The sequence below is a fragment of the Erythrolamprus reginae genome, chromosome Z (assembly GCF_031021105.1).
Source record: "Erythrolamprus reginae isolate rEryReg1 chromosome Z, rEryReg1.hap1, whole genome shotgun sequence".
Classification (NCBI taxonomy): domain Eukaryota; kingdom Metazoa; phylum Chordata; class Lepidosauria; order Squamata; family Dipsadidae; genus Erythrolamprus; species Erythrolamprus reginae.
This window is the reverse complement of record NC_091963.1, coordinates 41550987-41574270: the sequence shown is the minus strand read 5'-3', so window position 1 is coordinate 41574270 and position 23284 is coordinate 41550987. Positions and strand designations below refer to the sequence as shown.

Sequence of the window (23284 nt, the reverse complement as noted above, 5' to 3'; positions counted from 1 at the left end):
AGTAGTAGCCATGAAAGGGATCTTGGAATTCTAGTGGACAACCATTTAAATATGAGCCAGCAGTGTGCAGCAGCTGATAAAAAATCCAACACAATTCTAGGCTGCATTAACAGAGGAATAGAATCAAGATCACGTGATGTGTTAATACCACTTTATAATGCAGAGAAGAGCAACAAGGATGATTAGGAGACTGCAGGCTAAAACACATGAAGAACTGGGTATGTCTAGTTTAATGAAAAGAAGGACCAGGGGAGACATAATAGCAGTGTTCCAATATCTTAGGGGTTGCCACAAAGAAGAGGGAGTCAAACTATTCTCCAAAGCACCTGAGGATACAACAAGAAGGAATGGGTGGAAACTTAGAAAAGAAATTTAGAACCAAGGATAAATTTCCTGACAGGTGTCTCCAGAAGTTGTAATATAAACATTTGAACTTTTAAATAAATAATTATTCAATTATTCAAATCCTTTATCTAAGGATAAAGAAATCCTAATGTACAAGCTATTTGCTTATAGTCTCCTGATCTAGAAAGATAATTATTTAACAAAGAATGTATAGACTATTTGAATTAATGACTAAGGATTAAAATTTATAAATTTATATATTTTTTCTTTATAAACCAGTGCTTGCAAATTATTAAAAGTCAAAAGAAATCAGCTTCCAATCATTAATATGTGAACAATTTCATTTCTATTTTTTTGTATCTCAGAAATTACAAGGAATTTGCATGCCATCTAAGCCTGGGATGTCAAATTCAAGGCCCGTGGTCCAGATCTGGCCCACAGAATGCTTAGATTTGGCTTATGGCACTACCCTGGAAACAATGAAAGACTGGTCTATAACGCCTCTGCCAGTGAAAATGAAGGTCGGGGGGGGGGCCTGCACACGACCTCCCTGAGCTCCATTTCTGCTGCCTGAGGGGTTAGCAAAACAAACTAAAAGCAGAACAAAACAATAGAAGTGCTTTTCCCCTTGCATTTGAGCAAGGGAAAGGAAAAAAGGAAAGACTAAGAAAAAGAAGGAAAGATGGGAAGAAAGCAAGGAAGGAAAAAGAAGGAAAAAGGAAGAAGAAAAAAAGGAAAATGATGAAGGAAAGAAAAAGAAGAAAAGGAAGAAAGGAAGGAAGGAAGGAGGGAAGGAGGGAGGGAGGGAAGGAAGGAAGGAAGGAAGGAAGGAAGGAAAGCTTATTGCTTCATGTCTATAAAGCAATAAATGAGAGGGTTAACAGACAGCATTACAGTGATCCCTCGATTTTCGCGGTCTCGATTTTCGTGAAACGCTATACCACGGTTTTTCAAAAAATATTAATTAAAAAATACTCCACAGTTTTTTTGCTATACCACGGTTTTTCCCACCCGATGATGTCATACGTCATCACCAAGAGTCACTTCTCTGTCTCTTTCTCTTTCTTTCCTGTCATTCTCTGCTTCAATCATTTTCTCATTTCTCTTTTCTCCCCTTTTTTCTATCATTTCTCTCTCTCTTCCTTCCATTCTTCTCTCTCTCTCTTTCTTCCTCTCTCTCACTCTCTTCCTTCCTTTCTCATCTTTCTTTCTCTCTCTCTTCTCTATCTTGCTTCTTCCTCTCTCACACTCTCTTCCTCCCTCTCTCATCTCTTTCTTTTCTTCTCTCTCGTTCTCTATCTCTCCCCCTCTTGCTCTCGAGCGGCCGGGCAGGCGGGTGAACGGGCAAGCGAGCGGCCGGCCGGCCGGGTGAACGGGCGAGCGGCCGGCCGGCCGGGTGAACGGGCGGTTGAACGGGCGAGCGGCCGGGTGGGCGGGTGAACGGCGGGCGGGCGGGTGCTGGGGGGCGGGGGCAGCCGACATTCAAAGCAATCTTTGTCGGCTTCCGCACTTTCGTCGCTCCCCGGCTCCACCATCTGCGCATGCACGGCCATGGAAAAAGGGCGCGCATGCGCAGATGGTGTTTTTACTTCCGCACCACTATACCGTGGAAAATCGATTATCGCGGGAGGTCTTGGAACGTAACCCCCGCGATAATCGAGGGATCACTGTATTACTAAACTAGGATGTGAGAAAGGAGGAGAAGCATAGCACTTCGCCATCACAGGTGCCCCTGACACAAGTGACACCAAGCTGGCCATGCCTAACCTGGTCACACTCACCTGGTCCCCAAGATCAAACATAATTCTGATGTGGCCCTCAATGAAATCGTGCTTGACATCCCTGTTCTAAACAATGGCAATGTGGGGGAGACATAGAAAGAGAAGAAGGAGATAATTTTTTCTCAACATGAAAATAGAAATAAAATGGCTACTGAATGCAGAATACAGATAAACCCTCACAAACTTTTGCCCCAAATGTTAGCCTTCATAAAATATAAACTTTCCTGCTGTTCTTGAGATTATATAGCTATGTAGATATTCAAAGAATAAAAGACCCAAAAGGACAAACTAATAGGAGCAAAATAAAGGACTGTAGAGATAAATTAGGTTGCATGCTCTGGGCAAAATATCAAAAACGCATGACAAATTCCTAAGTGACATAATTTATACTAGTCAGTTTAGCTAAAAGCAATATTATGTACAGATCCATCCATGCATTTAATCACTTCTGGCAGTAAGCAGTTGTTTATTTAAATTATGAAAACATATAGATTTTTCTTCTTTGAACCTGGAAGAATTGAATAAAACCCATTTAGAGAAATTGTCTTCATTAAGTATAAATTAAAATGTTATAAAAATAGCAATACCAAAGCAAATATTGCTATAATAACTCAAAAGTATCTAGAATAGGTGATTAAGAATCATGTGAATTACAATATGGAACAATTATTTATTGATAAACTTGACTTCTTTACAATTAAGAGTTTCCTTCTTTTTTCCCCCCACTCACTTTTCAACTTTTATTTAACTTACAGTGTTTTTGTATTGTGAGGAGAAGGGATTGGAATGAAAACATAAGCAAGAAGTAAAAATACAAGCTCTCAGGAAGTGCAAGGCCTGTGGGTGGGCTACCGAGAGCGTAACGTAGAAATTCCTGGCAGGACTCGATCCCATGCCCGATCAGGAACTGGAACAAGTACTTCTCTGGTGAACTTCTGAGGTGAGGGTGAGCACCAGGGACAAAGGGGGAAGCAGACCCAAAGTATTCCCCTCAGACGAAGGGGCAGAAAGGTTGACCTTGGTAAGCAACATTATCTCGTCCAGAGTGTCATATTTGACCTCTTCGTTTGAGCCAGTGGCCATGCCGGATTCCGCTCCTAAATGGGATTTTTCGAGCCTGCTTTTCTTCACCTCCATTGTAGACTCAACTTTGGACAATTTTTGTCCTTTGGCAACTCCGATAGCTTCTGGCTACTGCAGAGAAATGTCTTCTTCTACATTGACTCTTCCTTTAGGAAATACAACTTGTTGATGTGAATCATCCAAGGTTTGCATTGGTTCAGATTTCTCCCCGCCCAAGATCTGTATGGAGAGTGTTACAAGCTGTCTCAGATCCATTGCAGGTAGCTGAAGAGGACAATGATGCTGAGGAACATGAAGTTACTGGCTACCCCAAAATGGCCGAAGTCACGGGGAAATTGTAGAGGAGATACCCCAAATCAGTGAAATGCACATGAATTCTCAGGTGTGCCCCATAAATCTGGATTCTAGTGGTTTGGATTTCAATCACTGCTCCAATGGTGGGAATACATGAATCTTCTTTGTAGTTGGAATACAGTTAAACACCCACAGTTTGTTTCTGTTCTGTAAAACCAGCAAGGAACAGGCCGGAGAAAGCGAGCATCTGTAATAATCCCAAACAATAGTGAAACATGGCAGCCTAAGCAGAAGAATAAATGATGTGGCCACCTTTGGTGTAACAAGAAATAACCACCATGAACATGCCAAGATTCTGGTTGACTGGCAATTTGGGTAATTCCAACTCCAGGGACATTTGGTTAGGTTGTACATGAGAACCTGGTCTCGGCTGTCCTTGGTGAATGAAATGTTGGCAACAGGAAAGGAGCAGAGTTCAGGTCCAGGTTGACCACAATCTATCCTGAATTAATAGTGCATGGGACTGATGTAACTGACCGTCAGCATGTAGGAGTAATAGAAACTGACGTAGAGGAAAATGGAGACCCAGAAGAGAAGGAGAAGCATACAGAACAAAATGGCCATCTACAGGACCGTGTGACGCACTCGCAACATAAGCAAGGCGGCCACTTCTTGGATCCACACCAAGAATGGTCTGGGACTGACCTCCGACATGATCGTGGGTTGGTGCAGGATCCAAGGACAGCAAGTCAATATGTTGGGAGAAGGAGTTAACCTACTACCCCAAGCAACAACCTTCTGTGTTTCGGCACCACAGAAAAAGCAGAGCAAATGTAACCAGATGTTCCTTACATGTCAAAGAAGTGAATTTAAAAAATAATTAAAGCATTGTTGTCATTGTAATCTGGAAGTCCTTTTCACGCAGGCAAAAAGGACTGGATGGAAGATGGTACGCTGGTGCATTGCGGTTTTCAGAAAGTGGTTTTGGCTTCATGAGAAAACCAGGCTGAACATGCTGGATTGGAGAGGGAGCCCTGCGTCCCCTCCTCTTAAGAAAATAGATTATTTTTAGACTCCGGTCCCTAAGGCTCAGAAGGTTCCTGAATTACTTCCAGCAGCGCTGTTTCTCTACAATTAAGAGTTTCATACCACACTGTAATATTGCAGTTCATTCAAAGATTAGGAATCTGCCACACCATTCTAACACTTTGGTATAGCTCTACAGATCTGAATGTTATTAAAATCTTGAGGATGGATTTTTGCAATTTACTCAAGGCATTTTCATAACAAGAAGTCATAGGCTGTAATTTTAGGAACCCCTAGAAGGGAGACTAGTATAGATCTATTTCGGCCTTGTTGTGGCCTCATCAGCTAGCTATACTCTCACTGGGATTTGATCCTGCAGACTCTAAGGCAGAGAATTAACCTCTAGGCTGCAGAATCTCATCCTTTCAGCTTTGTACCAGGGGAGTGTTATATGTTTTTTCTGTTGAATCACCCTGGTATACCCAAATATGGGAGGAGCTTAATGCTTCCTTTTGCCACTCGCCCCAACCCAGAGCCATTTCCAAGGCAGTAAATTTATTTTTTTATAGCCGACAGTCTGTATGTGTAACATATTTTTGCATACTTTATTGTTTATATACATACATACATACATACATACATACATACACATACACACACATTAATTCCATCAGCAATATTATTATTAAATTATATTTTATTATGTATTAAATAGTATAGGGCAATTAGAAGGGAAGAATACACTATTATATTCTCATATTATGAGAAAAATCTTTATAATTATAGTGTGTATAAAACTTTGTGTATTTAAAAGAGGTGTGATACAGACAGTACATTACTGGTGCAGAAATGAAAAGGTTATGTATAACGAAGAAAATTGCATAATAAAAACAATTTTTCAAAAAGAAGTCATAGGTTGTAACTTTAGCTGCTGTGTCAAGAACAACTATTTGTGTTTGGCACCTATTTTATAGGCATGTGTGATAAATATCTTCTCTAGATTTATGTTTGCTCTAGTCTATATCACAGCAGGAGGACTAGGTTTCATATTTGTATTTTATAAAAAAAGTAGATTTGCTTGAAGTTTTACTGAAGTGCTCTCAAATTATGGCTGAAACTCAACTCTGCCTCTTATTTTATTGTAGAATTCAGGTAGGTGTTTGAGATAGACAAAGACAAATAAATTGGCAGTTAATTTGATCAAATGAGGTGTTCTGGCTAGGGAAATGGATTCATCTAGATTTTTTTTAAAAAACCAAGTAGATCTTGGTATTAAGTAACTGTACTCCCTTTGAATAATGAATAATTATAAGTGAATAATTTATAGTTGTCCTGGATTCAACTCTAATAGAGAAACATCAGGAAGTAAAAAATAGTTTTTAGTAATCTAGACTAGGTCTTTTTGCCTTTGCAGACAATGTATAAATTTCAGTTGATTCAGAATATAATTTTTAATTTCATGTGATACAGAACTGATAGAAATAGATCAGCAAAAGAATATTGGAATTCTATAAATACTGATTGAGAATATAATCAGTGTGTGGCTCTGGGGTGGGTAGGGAGAGAAATACATGCTGGAGATCTTTCATTCAAATTTTTCTCTCAATTCAAGGGTGCATAGCAGCGGTCCCCAAACTACGGCCCGGGGGCCGGATACGGCCCGGTGAAGCAATTTATCCGGCCCGCGGCAGCACACGAGATTTTACCTGGAGCCTGGCATTGGAGAGATAGAGTGAGTGTGAGAGAGAAAGAAATCAAGAGAGAGAGAAAGAAATAAAGAGGGAGAGATAGAGAGAGAAAGGAAGAGGGAGAAATAGAAAGAGAATGAGTGAGAGAGAGAGAAAGAGAGAGAAAGAGGGACAGAGAGAAAGAGAAAGAAAGAAAGGAATAGAGAGGGAGAGAGAAAGGAAGTGGGAGAGATACAAAGAAAGTGAGTGAGAGAAAGAGAAAGAAAATGAGAGAGAGTGAGAGAGAGAGAAAAAAAAAGGAGAGGAAGGAAGAAAGAGAGAAAGAAAGAAAGAGAAAACCCGGCAAGGAGTTGGGGACTTGCTCCACTTCACTTCCTCCTCCTCCTCCCTCAAGGCGGCGGCATTAAGAAAACCGCAGGTTTTTCATAATCATCAAACAATACATTTAATCTAATTTTAACTACTATACGTGTATAAACCAAAATTCTTTATATATTGCTTAAATGTAAACTAATATACCATAATCATCAAACAATACATTTAAACTAATTTTATCTATTATACGTATATAAACCAAAATTCTTAGTATGTTGATATGTTACTTATACATAGACTACTATACCATAATCATCAAGAAATAGATTTAAACTAGTGTTAACATTATTATCGCCTAGGTAAAAACAAATTCAAAAGATTAACTAAAAATAAATTTACATATCTTATTTTCTCTTATCTATCCATTTATAAACATTGTTCCATGTTTTATAGAATTTAGTATCTTCTTGATCATTTAATCGTCTTGTCATCATGTCCATTTCAGCGCAATCTAATATTTTAGCTATAACTTCTTCTTCCTTGGGGATTTCTTCCCCCTTCCAATTTTGCGCATATATTATTCTAGCCGCAGTTAGTATATGTATAATTAAATAAAGAATTTCTTTCTTATAAGTCTGATTGGTAATTCCTAATAGATAAAATTCCGGGGTATTTTCTATATCTTGCTTTACTATTTCTTTTATTATTTTCTCTATCATCTTCCAATATATTTTAGCTTTACCACATGTCCACCATTGATGGTAATAAGTTCCTATTTCATTCTTGCATTTCCAGCATAGTGGGGATGTTTTAGGAAACATTTTTGCTATCCTATTTGGTGGGAGATGCCACCTATAAAACATTTTGATTTGATTTTCTTTTAATGAGACTGATTTAGTCATTTTCCAGTTATTAATCCAAACTTTCTCCCAAGTATCTATATCTATTTCCTTGCCAATATTTCTGCACCATCTTATCATAGTATCTTTTAAAGTCAACTCTATATTTTTATGAGCAATGAGAAATTTATATATTTTACCTATCATTTTTGTTGGATTAGTAGTAATTAGAGTACTTAACAGATTTTTACTTTTATTAAAAATATAAGAAGTTTTATCCTTCTGGTATCTAGATCAATATATCAGTCTACGTATAAGCAATATATTAAGAAACTTACTTTATATATGCATAATACTTAAGATTTTGAAAATTTTAACCCAAATTTATTAGACTTTTTAATACTTAACATATATTCAATCATGTATTCTTTTTCTGTATTTGAATTTATACTTTCAAGAGAAGCGGGGGAAATGCACCCCCACTTTATGTTTAATGTTTGTATGTGAGTTTGTTTATTAAGAAAAACCAATAAAATTATTTTAAAAAAAAGAAAAGAAAACCGCAGGTTTTTTATATTCCGGCCCTCCAACAGTCTGAGGGACAGTGAACTGGCCCCCTGTGTAAAAAGTTTGGAGACCCCTGGTGCATAGCATACAACTTTAAAATTTACAACAATGGAAATTTGTAGCTACAAAATTAATAGTTAGAAAGGTTATATCAGGATTTAAATTGGGTAATGATGTGAAAGAAAGTGAATAAAATATTACAGTACTTTTTTTCTTTTTCTCACAATCTGTGAAGGTGAATCTGAATCAGAATTAATTGCGAGAGAGACTAAGGGATCAGAGTGTGCTAGGATATTTCACTTTTTTCCATGACACATAGCAAGGGCTGGGGCTTGAGGTAAGTTAATGCTTTCATCATCCTGACAAAAATAATGAAAGTTTATAAATGGCACTGGGCTGAATGGTATGATTTTAGCAAATGAAAAAGAAACTTATCTTTGCACAGAACATCTAGTTTCAATCATAAGATTACAGATGGCTCTCAATTTTTTTAAAATGACGAAATAACAACTAAGGGTTCTTAGTCATACTGCCTATATTTTATGCCTAGATCACAGGTTACCAACCAACTGGTCCCATGGACCAGTGGTCCATGAGAAAATTTTGGTGGCCTGTGGTGCATCCGGGTGAAGGAGCTGCTCCTGTGACTAGAGTTCTAGAATAGAGGAACGGCCAAGCAGCTCATGGTGGGGTTGAAAATCTCCACCACAGAGGGAGTTACATGAAACTTGCAACTTTGTAGCACAGCCTTCACTGGCTGGAATGAGGTAATGGTGCAAAGGGGTGTGTGTGTGCAAGTGGATTGAAGCAACAGTGATCAGCAACCTGCGGCTTGTTCTTCTCCCTTGCTGTGTCTTCCTATTGGCTGAACCCAGCAATGGCTGGACCTCCCCTTGCCCTCCCCTCCCAATCACTTCTCACCTGCTCTGAGAATGGAAGAGCAGGGATGAAGACTTGTTCCCAATTCCAGAACAGTAGCGAACATCCAGCACCAACAAAGGCCACAGAGAGCACTGGAGAATCAGAACGAGAGAGAGATACAGATAGACAGATAGAGAAAGAGAGAAGGGGAGAGAGAGAGATGAAAGAGAGATGGACAGAGAAAGAAATGAGAGGGGGGAGATGAGAGAGGGAAAGAATAAGAGAACGGGAGAGATGAGAGAAAGGGAAAGAGAGGGGGAAAGAGAAAAAGAGATGAGAGAGAGACAGAGGGGGAGAGATGAGAGAGGGGTAGAAGGAGAAAGGAAAGAGAGAGAGAGAGAGAAACGAGAGGAAGAGAGAGGGGAGAAATAGAGAAAAGAGAGAGGGAAATGAGAGATATGTCAGGGAAACATAGAAATAGATGAGACGTAGAGGGGGGAGAGAAAGATGAGAGAGAGAGAGAGAAAGAATGAGAGGGGGGACAGAGATGAGAGAAAGAGGGGAGATGTGTGAGAGATGAGAGAAAGAGAGAGGGGGGAGAGAGAAAGAGAGCAGGAGAGAGAGAGATAAGGGGGAGAGAGAAAGAGATAGAGAGAAAGGGAGATGAGAAAAAGACAAAGAGGGAGAGAGAGAGGGAGAGAGAGAAAAGAGGAAAAAGATAAAGAGAGAGGGAGAGAATGCCCGGAGGACCACATCCTGTCACTGGGAATCCAGGGGCTTCAGCAAGTGGTGTGCTGGATTCATATTAGTGGACTGCGGGATTTAAAATTATGAATGTAGTGGTCCCCAAGGTCCAGAAGGTTGGGACCCCTGCCCTACATCAGAGGCAGTATGACCCTTAATGCTAGTTATTAAAGTAGTAAAGTAATGACTGCTTGAAAGTTTATTTTGGGGAAATAGCTGGCTCCTGGGGAAAGAAAATATGGGACCTGGCAGATTTTATTTTTAATATTTCAAATGACTGAAAATAGTCTAGTGTACATGGTGTGAATGGGAATGGCATCTTTTACATCTGAGATACTTGAAACAGTAAAAGTTCTGCAGTGTCTTTTGATACTTGTGTCAATTTGTTTAACTGGAACTGCCAGAATCCTGTTCCTTTTATTGGGCAGAATGGAGTTCTAAAAATTATGATCAAAGGACTCTAGAAGGAAACAAGCTGTCATCTTGATAGAATTATATTAAATCTGGCAACAGCAAAGTATCTATAAATAGGAAGCTGAGTTCAGGTTTCCACACATCAATTTTTCAGAAAGTGAGGGCAAGACTCTCTGCTGACTTCTTGATGAGATGTCAAAATTTGCATTTTAGCTAAAATGTTTTGAGAAGGTCACTTTATTGCATCCCATAGGTATAAACCTCCAGTGAGAAAGGATACTGTTTCCTACATCAAAAACTGACAGAAATAACAGAAGAAACTATCTGGGTTTTTTTTCTTTCACTGAATTGAAATATTGCTAAATTGCTGCCCAATTTACCTTTTTTTTAAACAGAAGAAATATTGCAGAGAAATCTTTATTTTGGGTTTCTGTTAGCTTTTGTAGTTATCATTATAATCGCTGTGATAGTTAATCTGGAACTGATTATAAGAGAAATATAATTTATTCAAATAATTTTTAACATTAAAAATACAACAAATATTCTTATTGGAGGAAATCTATAATGATATACAGTGATCCCCCGAGTTTCGCGTTCTCGATCATTGCTAATCGCTATATCGCGATTTTTCCACCCGGAAGTAAAAACACCATCTGCGCATGCGCGCCCCTTTTTTCTATGGCCACGCATGCGTAGATGGTGGAGTTTGCGTTCCCCGGGCAGATCAGCTGCTGGGCGGCTTCCCTGGGTCTTCCCCCTCTTGCTGGCGGGAGGGCGAGCGGCGGGCATCAGCGAGGAGCCGGGGTTTCCCCTTTGCGTGGGCGGCCAGTAAGACCCCAGCGCCGCTTCCCAGCTGAGTCCCGAAGCCAAACGCGGAAGTTCGCCTTTGCCGTCTGGCTTCAGGACTCAGCTGGGAAGCGGCGCGAGCGAACGGCGTGGGCGGGCGAACGGCAGCGAGGAGTTTGCGTGGGCGGTGGGGAAACCCCAGCGCCGCTTCCCAGCTGAGTCCCGAAGCCAAACGCGGAAGTTCGCCTTTGCCGTCTGGCGTCAGGACTCAGCTGCTGCAAGTGAGCAGCCGGGCGGGCGGGCGAACGGGCAAGCGGCAAGCGATCTTGGGGTTTTCCCGTTGCTTGGGCAACGGGGAAACCCCATCTTCGGCTCCTCGCTGCTGCCGCGCTGCGGAGCAGATCAGCTGTTGGGCGGCCGAAGGGGTCTTCCCCGCCGCCCACACGCAAACTCCACCATCTGCGCATGTGCGGCCATGGAAAACAGGACGCGCATGCGCAGATGGTGTTTTTACTTCCGTGCCGCTACATCGCGAGTTTACGATTATCGCAAGGGGTCTTGGAACGGAACCCTCGCGATAATCGGGGGATCACTGTACTTTAGTTTTCCCAGTTTTTATTAATAGAATATGGTGGGATTCATTATTAGAACTACTTTGGCTTCCTGCTTAGAACTATAAAAACCAGGAGATATTATTTTGCATTTAGCAGATCATGTTTCATTTCTAGATTACTGTATATGGCAATGAATGTCTGTTTATATAGTGGTTAAAGAACTGGATTAAGTTAATTTGGATTAAGGCTGGGAAGATTCATATTCTAGTCTTCATTTAGATATAGAAGCAGCCTATTTAAGTCATTCTCCCTCAATTCTTGATAAGAAAACAGTAACGTATCCATCAACTTTGCAGTTGTGAAGAAATCCTCCATCAAGGAACTAACATCTGTAGTTATGAAAACATTTGAAAGGCTAATATTGGCCCACCTGAAAAAAATAATGGATTCGCTGTTAGACTATCTATTCAAGCAAAAAGATCAACAAATGATTTATTGGTTGGTTGGTTGGTTGGTTGGTTGGTTGGTTGGTTGGTTGGTTGGTTGGTTGGTTTGTCAAACATGTCTAGGATAGTAGTAGTAGTACAAACATAATGTACGTAAAAAAAGGAATGATAAAAGAGGACAATACGACAATAGGACAGGGAAACTGTCACAATGGTGTGCTTATGCATGCCCCTTTTAAACTTCTTAGAAATGGGAAAAGGTTGACTATAGACAGTCTAATAATATGACCCTGCACTAATCCTACAACATCTTGAATTCCCAAAGACCTATGCAAAGGTCTTCTTTGTAGAGGTCAGCTCAGCATTCAATAAAATCATTTCAGATATTCTTCTAACTAAATTAAATCAGCTACCTGTACCTGAAAATACTTATGAATGGATCATAACCTTCCTAACAGACAGGAAGCAGCAGGTGAAGCTAGGCAAAATCACACCAGATACCTGTACAGGAGTCCCAGAGACTCTTTCTCCAATTGTCTTCTCTATATACATGAATGACTGCATCTCAAAAGATCTCTCTGTTAGTTTGCAGATGATACAACAGTGACAAGTCTCATCCAAGACAACGATGGGAGGTTGAACAACTAGCATTGTGGTGGAACCAGAACAATTTTGAACTAAATACACTCAAAAACATAGAAATGGTGGTAGATTTTAGGAGAAATCTTCCTATGCTACTACCTCTTACAATACTAGACAACACAGTATCAACAGTAAAGACCTTCAAGTTTCTACGTTTATCATATGTCAAGACTTAAAGTGGACATCTAACATCAAAGAAGTCATCAGAAAAGCATAACAAAGAATGTTCTTTCTGTGCCAACCCAGAAAGCTCAAACTGCCCTAAGAGCTGCTCATTCAGTTCTACAGAGGAATTCTAGAGTCTGTCATATGCACCTCTGTAGAGGTGCATAGAGTCTGTCATATGCACCTCTGTAGCTGTCTGGTTTGGCTCTACAGCCAAAGAAGACAGACACAGACTTCACTGGATGATTCAGACTTCACTGCAGAAAAAACAATTGCTACCAACCTGCTTTCTATTGAGTGCTTGTATAATGCACAAGTCAAAAAGAGGACTATGGAAATATCTAAGACTCCTCATATCCTGGAGTTAAATTGTTTCAACGTCTGGCTCAAAATGATGCTATAGGGCAGTTCCCACTAAAACAACTAGACACAAGGAAAGTGTTGTGGTCCACCAGCAGCCTACAGAACTGGCAGCAGAATCAAACAGTGAGGAGGCTGACATCAGCAAGGCAGAGGAAAAGGATGAGACTGTTCCCAGTTTATGCATGCGTAGACCTCCAGAAGGCAAGAGCAATTAAGACAAAAAGGGCCACTCAGAAAGGCTTGGAGATGATGGCCCCTCCCATAAGAAATAAAAGAGACACAAAGGGGTGGTGCAGCAGGTAGAGTGCTGTACTGCAGGCCACTGAAGCTGACTGTAGATCTGAAGGTCAGCGGTTCAAATCTCATCACCGGCTCAAGGTTGACTCAACCTTCCATCCTTCCAAGGTGGGTAAAATGAGGACCCGGATTGTGGGGGCAATAGCCTTGCTCTGTTAAAAAGTGCTATTGCTAACATGTTGTAAGCCGCCCTGAGTCTAAGGAGAAGGGTGGCATAAAAATCAAATAAATAATTAAATAATTAAATAATTAAATAAATAAACTTTGTTCATTCTGGTCGGTTTAACTCTGAAGCTCCATTTTGTCTTTGTGCTCCCTTTGACCTTGCCAAGATAATTGGCAATAAAGTTATCAGACTTATCCTGAAAGACTGTGGCAGACTTCTGTCGGACTATTTATAAACTGCTTGGGATTTATTACTGGTTGTGAATGAACATAATTCACAGCCATTGAAATAAAAAGAAGAGTTTGGGGACTAAGCATGTGATTGTTACTGTCTCAGGAAGCTTTGGTCAGAAAAGTTTTCTCCCAAATCCCATCATTCTGCTAAACAACTAATTCCCACAATACTGTCAAATTATTTACTAAGACTGTTACCACTCTCTTACCACTTATGACTATAACCATGTTGTTCGTATCTTTACAATTTATATTGTTTGTTTCCTAGTATGATTTCATTGCTTATTAGTAACCTATGACTATCACTAAGCATTGTATCTTATGATTCTGATAATGTATTTTTTTATGTACATTGAGAGCATAAGCACAAAAGACAAATTCCTTGTGTGTCCAATCACACTTGGCTAATAAAGTATTCTATTCTATCCTATCCTATTCTATTCTGTTCATTCTATTCTATTTTATTCTTTCACTAGACTATCATGGTTGGTCACAATGCAGACCAAAACCTTCAATAAAGAAGTTTTTATCCTACATTTGTTTGGATGATGATAATAATGATCTTAATTGATTAATATATAAGAAATAATAATATTAATTTAATTTAATTTAATTGATTAGATTTGTATGCTGCCCCTCTCCGAAGACTCGGGGCGGCATACAATATGCCTGAAAACATACCAATATCAATTTAAAACATTTTTATGGAAAAACATGAAATGCAGCTAATCATTATGCTGTATTCCTTGAGAAAAATATCAGAAAGGTTTGTCTTTCAAATGGTAATAAAAGATTGCTTTTCTTTAAGCAACTGCACAATAGCAAAATATATTGAAAACCTAGGAGATTCAAGATATACCTATGCCATCTTGATTAAACATATGGAACACATAGTAAATGAAAAGCCTAGTAGAATTGAAGTTGAGTAATCAAAACATCCAAGTTGAAAGAGGTTAACGTGCAAGGATCAGATCTAAACTTTGAAGTTCTCTAGTCATCATTTTTCCTAATTAAAATGAGATTTAATAATCAAACCTCTGTATAGTTAAAATTCAAGTTGTGTTTCTAATTTGATTGGGAATTTTAAGAACATAAAATAATAGGAATGGAAGATAACCTAAGATAAGCAGCAGCTCAGGGGAAGGGGTGGATGTAATATATTTTGAAATTATTTTTATCATATGATTACAGTATATCTTCTATCTCCCCCCCCCCCCCCAAAAAAAAATGTGTGCTCAGGAAACCTAGAAGTTGCTTAATTAAATTCCTATAGGAATAAACATATGGTGTTAAAACCATGAAGTAGATGTATAAAATACTTTACAAAATATTCAGTCATTCAAAAATATAACATAAAATAATTATAGAATAGATAAATGATTACAATGAATAACCATTCTGATCATTAACTACTTGGAATCTTTTTAATTGTAACAGAAATTGTATAGGCCTAAATGTAGTGAGAATGAGTTACTACATTTTAGAATGGGACTACTTGTTAATTTCCAGGTGTTAGTTTTATGTTGTCAATTAAAATAACTGTTTCTGTTATGTAACATTATGCATAATGGTCTGTTTAGAAAATACATAAGTTATTTATGAACGCCGAGTCTTCGGAGAGGGGCAGCATACAAATCTAAGTAATAAAATAAATAAAATAATAAACTTAATAAGGAACTATAAATTAGCCTTAGATTACTGTTCCCATCCTTCCCACTTGCATGCATGAATATAAAGCATAATTCTTTCATTAATGCAATTTGAAATACTGGCTTGTTTCAATACTAACAATTGTAATTTTCTTGTTTAGATGAAATAGAAAGCGATGGTTAATTGAGTTTTGCTCTGTTTTCAAAAGCACTTGCAGACAGAAAAGGAAGGTTGCAGAAGAGGTTCATTAATATATTTATATCATTAAGCCAAAATACTTTTATATAATCACACTCAGAGAAAATTCTAATACTTGCCAATGATTTTTTTAAAATTGTGTAAAAGTACCTCTACTCTAAGCTGAACTTATATCTAGCCATTTTTGTCTTGAATATATATTTATTACTGCACTCTGTTATGTACTGCATTCATAAAAACTTACTTTGTTCATGTGAATTTGCTGCTGATACTGTTTCTGTTTCTCCAGAAATTGCTGATGCTGTTGTTGAATGACAAGTTGAGCCAAGGTACTCTGAGGGAGGGGAGCAGACTGGGTTCTGTTTAGTGGCCTATGTCGAGGTAACTTATGTGCAGCTCTTAGGCCAGGTGAGACACTTTCATTGGTTGCCAATGGGGACTGTGGATGAAGAGGCCCCGTACCTGCAGTTCAACAACATATCTCTCATCAAAAGAAAAGCAAATGAAATGTAAGACTATTGTTATCATTTTTCATAAAACTGAACTAACTAACTATTTTTCAGAGTATAAGATGCGCCTAGATTTTAGAGGTGGAAACAAGGAAAAAAGAATTTATTATTATTTATTACTTTTTATTTATTTTATCTAGACCAGTGTTTATTTTATTTATTAATTTGACTTCCATGCCGCCCAATCCCAAAGGACTCAGAACCAAATGCAATATATTATTATTTAATAAAATAAATAGCAGAACACGTTTTACAAACATGTATACATTTTACAATCATGTACATTTTTTACAAACTTCAAAGTTTGTTTTTGCAAAGCTTTTTACAAACAGCTTTAAGACTAGTGGACTTCAACTCCCAGAATTCCTCCTTCAGTCATGCTAGATGGAGTAATTAGAAGAAAAAGAAGCCCTATTTTTTTGTGGGAAAACAGGCCATTTTTTGCCCATTTTTTCACAAAAATTGGGTGGGCAAAGGGTCTGCAAAGGGTCTGGGGAACCTGCAGACAGCTCTTGGGTGCTGGGAGATGTACAAAAATGCCCCTATTTTTGTACAAAAGTGGGCCATTTTTTGCCTGTTTTTTCACAAAAATTGAGGAATTTTTGCCTTCCCCCAGTCCCCAGGAGCACGCTGCAGGCTCCCCAGACCTTTCCCCAACCCATTTTTTGCAAAACAAGTTGATGGGGGGAAATGGCCCATTTTTCAACAAAATGGGCATTTTTGCCATTCTGCAGCACCCAAGAGCTGTCTGCAGGCTCCCCAGGTCCTTTCCCCAACCATTTTTTGCAGGGGGGAACAGGCAAAAAAGGGCCCATTTTTCACAAAAGTGGGCATTTTTTGCCATTCCCCAGCACTCAAGAACTCTCTGGCTTCAGGACAGCAAAAATGGCTGCATTTGGTATATAGGATGCACTGACATTTCCACTCTCTTTTGGGGGGAGGGGGAAGGTACATCTTATACTCTGAAAAATATAGTAATTAGATATAGAATTAAGCATGTGTGATATTTGAATCACCAATGTACATGTTTCTTTCAAACTAAAGAGACAATTTACTGCAAACATCACACTGAATTTAGTATCTGAATTTAGTATTTATCATAGAAACTGCACATATACACACTTGGTTTTAGTGCTAAAATTAATTTGCATAAAATGGGCCATAAATCTGGATATTGAATTGATTTTCTGAATAAAACCAGCAAGTCAAATCTATGATTTGGACAGTCGGAATCAAACTGGAACCAATTTGCCTAAGGTAGAAAATAGCTATTTATTAATTCAGTATTACTATTTATGTTCCTTTTTAAAAAAATATATAACAGTAACATTTGATTTAGTCTAAATTAGAAATGATAGAAATGATAGAAATAATTACATAGTGATTACACTAATATTAAAAAAAACCTGAATATAAAAGTTAATGAGTTTAATGAAAGCAGAATCCTGATAAATAAAATGTAAAAACTTCATACTTCTGTCCTTTGTATTTCTTCTAAAAGATTTGAATAACCAGACTGCTGATCCTGAAAATTAATATATATTAGAAATTATCTGGTGATAGTTCTTTGGCTTGGGAAAATATTTTACGCAATTTAAATTGTGCAGGGAAACTCTGAACTGAAGATTGTTTATCCTTGAGATAGTAGATGTTGAGCTAGTTCAAGGCAACTTCCTATTTTTCTCTACAATTGAACTTGTGGTTAAAAATAAAGTCTTTTTCCAATAATTCAATTACTTGTGGGTAGAAGTTTTTTCTGCCTCATTTTTTCCTTCAATAACAAATGTTGCAAGATAGCCTGATGGCTATAGTTTGGCTTTCCCTCTGGAACAATGGGCTGAGGACTTGATAGTGAACTGATAGTCCCCCTGGGCTGATTAGAGATGGGTACTCCTTGCTTGCTTGACTGCATCTCATTCTTTTGTTTTTCCGCAAATGGTGATGATACCTACAGAGCAAACGAAGAAAATGTTTAAAAAGAAAACTTCCAAATTACACGTTTAAAAACTGAGCAAAAAGTTCTTCTAAAAATTTAATTATTTCCATGGCACAAGTTAATGTAGAGCTATGGCAGGTAAAAAGGCATCTTCAGCCCTTCTTGTCATTTAGCATTTCATATTTGTATCAATTTACCAAATTTACTCATCAGACAAAAAAGCTGGTAAAAGATAAATACAAAAAGTGGGATTAAATTGCTTTGGCATATACATAAATTAAAAATTAATAGATCTATGATATTTTGTTTCTTTACTTGAAATAACAACAAAATTATTGAGGGAAAATGTAAAATAAAGACTCTCTATTTCAATAGTACTTTTTTTTTTCTTTGAAATCATTCTGTATTACTTTAACTCTGTCCTGAAATACGTCTTGAGAGTATTCTAACTAAAGTCAGCAAAAGTACTCCCAAATCAGTCACTTACTGTGAGTGGTGGTTGTACTGCCGGAAGTCCTAAAGTGATGTTAGGTAAAGAAGGAGATGCATAGAGATTCAAAAAGTTCATTGGTTCTTCATTGACAAGAATGCAGTGTTGTCGAATCTGAAGAAAATTTTTAAAAGAGAAGATTGTGTTTGGCTTTTGTTGGACAAACAAGAAAAAATGGTTTCTCTTTCACACTAGTGGTATTCCATTGAAATCCTGATAATGAAAAACTTTGTGTCACAATTCTTAGAACACATGGTTAGTGATTTCAAGCCATTGTAACATAGAATGAAGAATTACAGCCTACTTGAAATTCTGACTTGATCACCAATATATCTGGACTGTGATACCTTAATAAGTTAATTATGTTACATTAGCTTTTGTTCATTCTGCTTCCATGGAACAGCAAAACCTAGCAGAGTTGCCAAGTATTTTGTTGGCACCTGATGTGCTGAATGTGGCTGGGGGATAATAAATTCTGCAGTTCTGACATTAGCTGGGGATTGCCATTTTCTCTTCTTCATCTACAATGCTAACACTATTTATCTAAACCTATATAGTATTGTGCATTGGTTATTTGGTTCCAATTCTTTCAATAGAGCTTATAAAGTATATGGCTCCTTAATTTTGGATATCAACTAAAATATTGAAATTCAATAAAATATTACTATTTTTCTTCCTATATATCTGAGTTAATATAACATGTCCTTTCATGATTTAACACGATATTTACTATATGTAATCAGTTTTTAAGTAGTATGTCACTCTACATTAGATAAAGCATGAAACTTGCTTTTCTGGGCAAGCTTTCCTGATAGTTATTGCAAGTTCTTAATGAAAATGTTAATTTTGCCCTTTCCTTCTCTGAAATTCATGTTCTTCAACATGTGGTCTACTATACCTTCTAGAATTACCTTTTTTGTTGTTATTGTTTAACTCTTCCCTCCTTCCCAGTTTTTTTTTTTTTTTTTTACACAATAAGAGTTGCAAAAGGTCTTACTGGACTTTGGAACTCTGGCATGATATGGTCCTCAAGGGAACAACATCCTTGAAAAAGAATACCCTTTGTAACAGTATGACACAGGGACTGCTTTCTTCCCAAACAAAAAGCATATGGCACTCCAATAATAGACCACCTCTATGAGGGATCCTGTGCACTCAATCTTTGACTAAAATAAATATAATAACTTGTCAAGCATGTTGTGTAGAGCTGTAGATTTTCCTCTGGACAAACCTGGGATATCAATTAACGTTGGAAAATACCTAGAGTTAATACAATACAACCTCAGACCATCAGTAAAGAATTGAACAGCACAAAAACACAGGATGTTATTCCAAAACATAACCTTCCTATAGAGTTTGTTTGGAGACTAAACGTATCATTGACATCATAAAGAAATTGTCTATGTAAGTCATCTATTAGAATTGTACTGAAAACATGAAGCAGTGTAAAATATTTTTAGTCAACTGCACATGAAAATAAAATGGAAACAATGGCAATATATACACAAATTACATGCTGGGACGTGACAATAATAATTCTATGTGAAATGCTATTTATATTTTATAGATGTTGGAAACATGCAAGTGGCATATTCATTTGTGAACTGTTTTTTATTGAATACATTGTGTATTGAATAATTTTAAGCTATATTTCTTTATTTTTCACAATAATTTATGTATATATTTTTACATATATTATTTAATGTATTTTTAAATGCGAAGATATAGAAATATATCATTATTTATATTTAAAACTAATATTTATAGCTTATTATTATTATTATTATTATTATTATTATTATTTATTAGATTTGTATGCCACCCTTCTCCGAAGATTCATGTGTCATTAAAGCATATCATTGAAAATCATTTTATCATTAAAAATACACTTGGTACTATCCATTTGGTATGTGTTTAATTCAAAAGAAATCATAGTTTCTTGACAGTAATGTTTCTAATAGCTTTCTAATATGGTGTAAAGAGCAGCATAGCAATATCCATGGAATAAATGGTTATCCTCTATGGTCAGTTGGTCCAGGAAACGTCACATGGCTTGTGAATGGTAAGGAGCCATACATTTTGTTTTCTTGAATAGAAAAAGAAAACAAAAGCACTGTGGTTTTTACCTGATAAGCCTCTTCTTGTAGGGTGGAGCAAGAATGGGATAGTACCGTCCCTTTAGCCAATGAGGACTAAGTATGACAAATTGATATCTTCATCCTCCTGTCTCAATTCCCCCTCTTTGACAAAGGACGACGGTCAGACTTGGCATGTAGCTCCCAAAGTCAACAAAATAGAAAATAACAATTTGATGCCCCGAAGGCCAGACCAGACTAACTTTGGGTGGGATTGGAGGTTAGCTCCACCCTATGAGAAGAGGCATATCAGATAAGACCAACGTCCCTTCTCCATTGTGGGTGGAGCTAATCTCCAAGAATGGGACAAACCAAAGCAGTCTGTCCATTGGGAGGGCTAAGTCTGGATGACTTTATTATTTATTATTATTTATTAGATTTGTATGCCACCTCTCTCCGCAGACTCGGGGTGGGGGACTTCCCCAGTCTGTGGCACCATGCGACCAAACACTGTCTCAGCCAATGCAAAAGCGTCAATTTTGTAATGGCGAATAAAGGGAATTGGGGAGGCCCAATTGGCTGCCTGATAGACCTCCTCAGTGGACGCTTGAGTGGACCACACAGCCATCATAGCAGCATTACAAGCTGAGTGAGCTGTCACTCTGGTTGGTCATGGCAAGGACTGCAGGTCATAAGCCTTCATATTATGCTATGCAGCCACTGTTCCAGGGTGGAGGAGGACACCTTTGGCCACAAGGAAGTGGCTTGAAAAAATATGAAAAATACCGCTGTTCTATACTGAGTGGAAGTGTGCTTGAGGTAGATCTTCAGGGCACTCCTAACATTAAGCTTCTGCCAGTGTCTCTATAAAGAGTGGGAAGGGTTAGGGTAAAAATTGGGCAGGAAAACATCCTTGGCTCTGTGAAAATAAGAGTTTATTTTTTCGGATAAATGTGGGGTCGTGATGGAGAATCACCCAATCAGAATGAAATATACAGATATTCCTCCTAACAGATAAGTCTGCAAGTCAGAGATCCTCCGAGCAGAGGTAATTGCCACTAGGAATGATAAGATGGCAAAGCAAAGTGGTCCTCAAGGGCTCATAGGGGGCACTCATCAGTAACAGGAGAACCTTTGAGAGGTCCTAGGTTGGGTTCCTAGGAAGAAGTCCATCACTGGTAGATTGAACCGACTTACCAGGTCCTGGAAGAGGGGTGAGTGGAGGCTCCATTCTTTCTGGTTGGTGGTGGTACCGCTGAGCCAATCCTGGTGGTCCCAAAGATATGATATGCTGTGTTAAGAGGGATAGAAGGTGGTATTCCAGCCAGAGACCTATGGTTCTGGCCTTGTCCATTAGATAGCAGGACATGTACCTCCCCCTGCCATTTATGTGGGTCATTGTAGCCACAGTCTGTAAATACCAAGACGTGCTGACCAGCCAGATGCTTCTGCTGTTTGAGCTCCAGGTAGACTGTGCAGAACTCTAGTCTGTTATGGGGTACAGGGTCTCTCTCGGGGACCATTTGTTCTGAAACACCATCAACTGAGCATGTGCATCCCAGCTGTGTAGACTGGCGTCCAGGGTGACAGTAATCCTGCAGGGCTCCAGGAAGTAAGAATCCTTCACGATGGCCAGCTGATGACTGAACAAGTCCACCAATGGAGAGAGTGTTGGATGGGAGAGGATATCAAAATCTTAGAAGCTGATGTGCTGTGTCTCGATCTCTGAAAGGATAAGAGAAACCATTGCAATTCACTGGAATGCAGGTGAGCCCAAGGGTTAATGTGTATGGCTGATATTATTTTACTCAGAAACATGGAAAGCAGCTTCAGGAGAACCCTGGGCTGTCACATGGCTTGATGGAAAATATCTGAAAGATCATTTTGATGCTTCAGGGAAAGGTACACCATGCACTCTTAAATGAGTCAGTCTAGTGATCAGGAATAGATGACTCTTGTCTAGATTTATTGAGAACCTGTGGTGTCTGAGGATGTTAACCGTTACCTGAACTTTGTGTACCAACTGGTGCCTAGATGATGACTAAACAAGTATATCATCCAGGTAACATTGGATACAAACAGGTATCAATATCAAATGTGTTGCCAGTGCCACCAGCATCTTGTTAAAGACCCTTGGCACTGCAGAGAGGCCAAATGGGAGGGTCCTGTACTCATAATGAGACCTGTGTAACAGAACCTTAAATATTTTTTTGTGGGAAGACCAAAGTGGTATGTGCAAGTAGGCCCCAATGACATTGATCAAAGTGAGGAGGTACCCCTCCATATGCCACTTAAGATGGGTTGAAGCGTGTACATTTTGAATCATTTGTAGATGACCTAGAGATTTAGATTCTTCAAGTCAAGAATAGCTCCCCACCCACTGAGGATTGAGGGCCACAAATAAGATGGAATAGAATACCTGCCCTAGCTGATCATCAGGCATCGGCTGGATGGCCTGGATAACCGGCTGGTGTTGGATGGCAGCATTCATGATCATATCATTTGCCCAGTTGATTGGACAAGGGCCCCAAAACTGAAATCCATTGGTACTTAACAGCCTCCATGAAGAATGGGGAGCTAGTATCACCTCTGCTTCTGAGATGGTCTTCTCAAATAGGGGGTTCTTAGTAGAGGTTCCATTAGAAGACCCCAAGGAGTGGCTCCCAGATTAGCTTCATTCTTAGCTGTAAACAAAAATGATTTGAATACACTTGGATGAAACAGGCCCAACAAGGGAGGAGGGTTGGGGAAAATCTCCTTGTCCTCGGAGAGGTCAAGATCTAACTCAGCCTCATCTAGGTTGGACTGAGACCCCAA

The 23284-nt window shown here is 38.5% G+C and overlaps 1 protein-coding gene and 1 pseudogene across 1 annotated transcript in view; both read right to left on the bottom strand.

Annotated features, from left to right (window-relative positions):
- Positions 1 to 23284, bottom strand: part of HDAC9 (histone deacetylase 9) — a 277705-nt gene that overhangs the window by 8551 nt on the left and 245870 nt on the right. Inside the window, exons 12-14 of the mRNA XM_070726525.1 lie at positions 18390 to 18506; positions 17704 to 17914; positions 15702 to 15919 (exon numbers count right to left, since the gene is read on the bottom strand). Of these exons, the coding sequence (XP_070582626.1) occupies positions 15702 to 15919; positions 17704 to 17914; positions 18390 to 18506 (546 nt within the window). The remainder of the gene's footprint in view (positions 1 to 15701; positions 15920 to 17703; positions 17915 to 18389; positions 18507 to 23284) is intronic.
- LOC139153101 (seipin pseudogene) lies at positions 3027 to 4217 on the bottom strand (annotated as a pseudogene).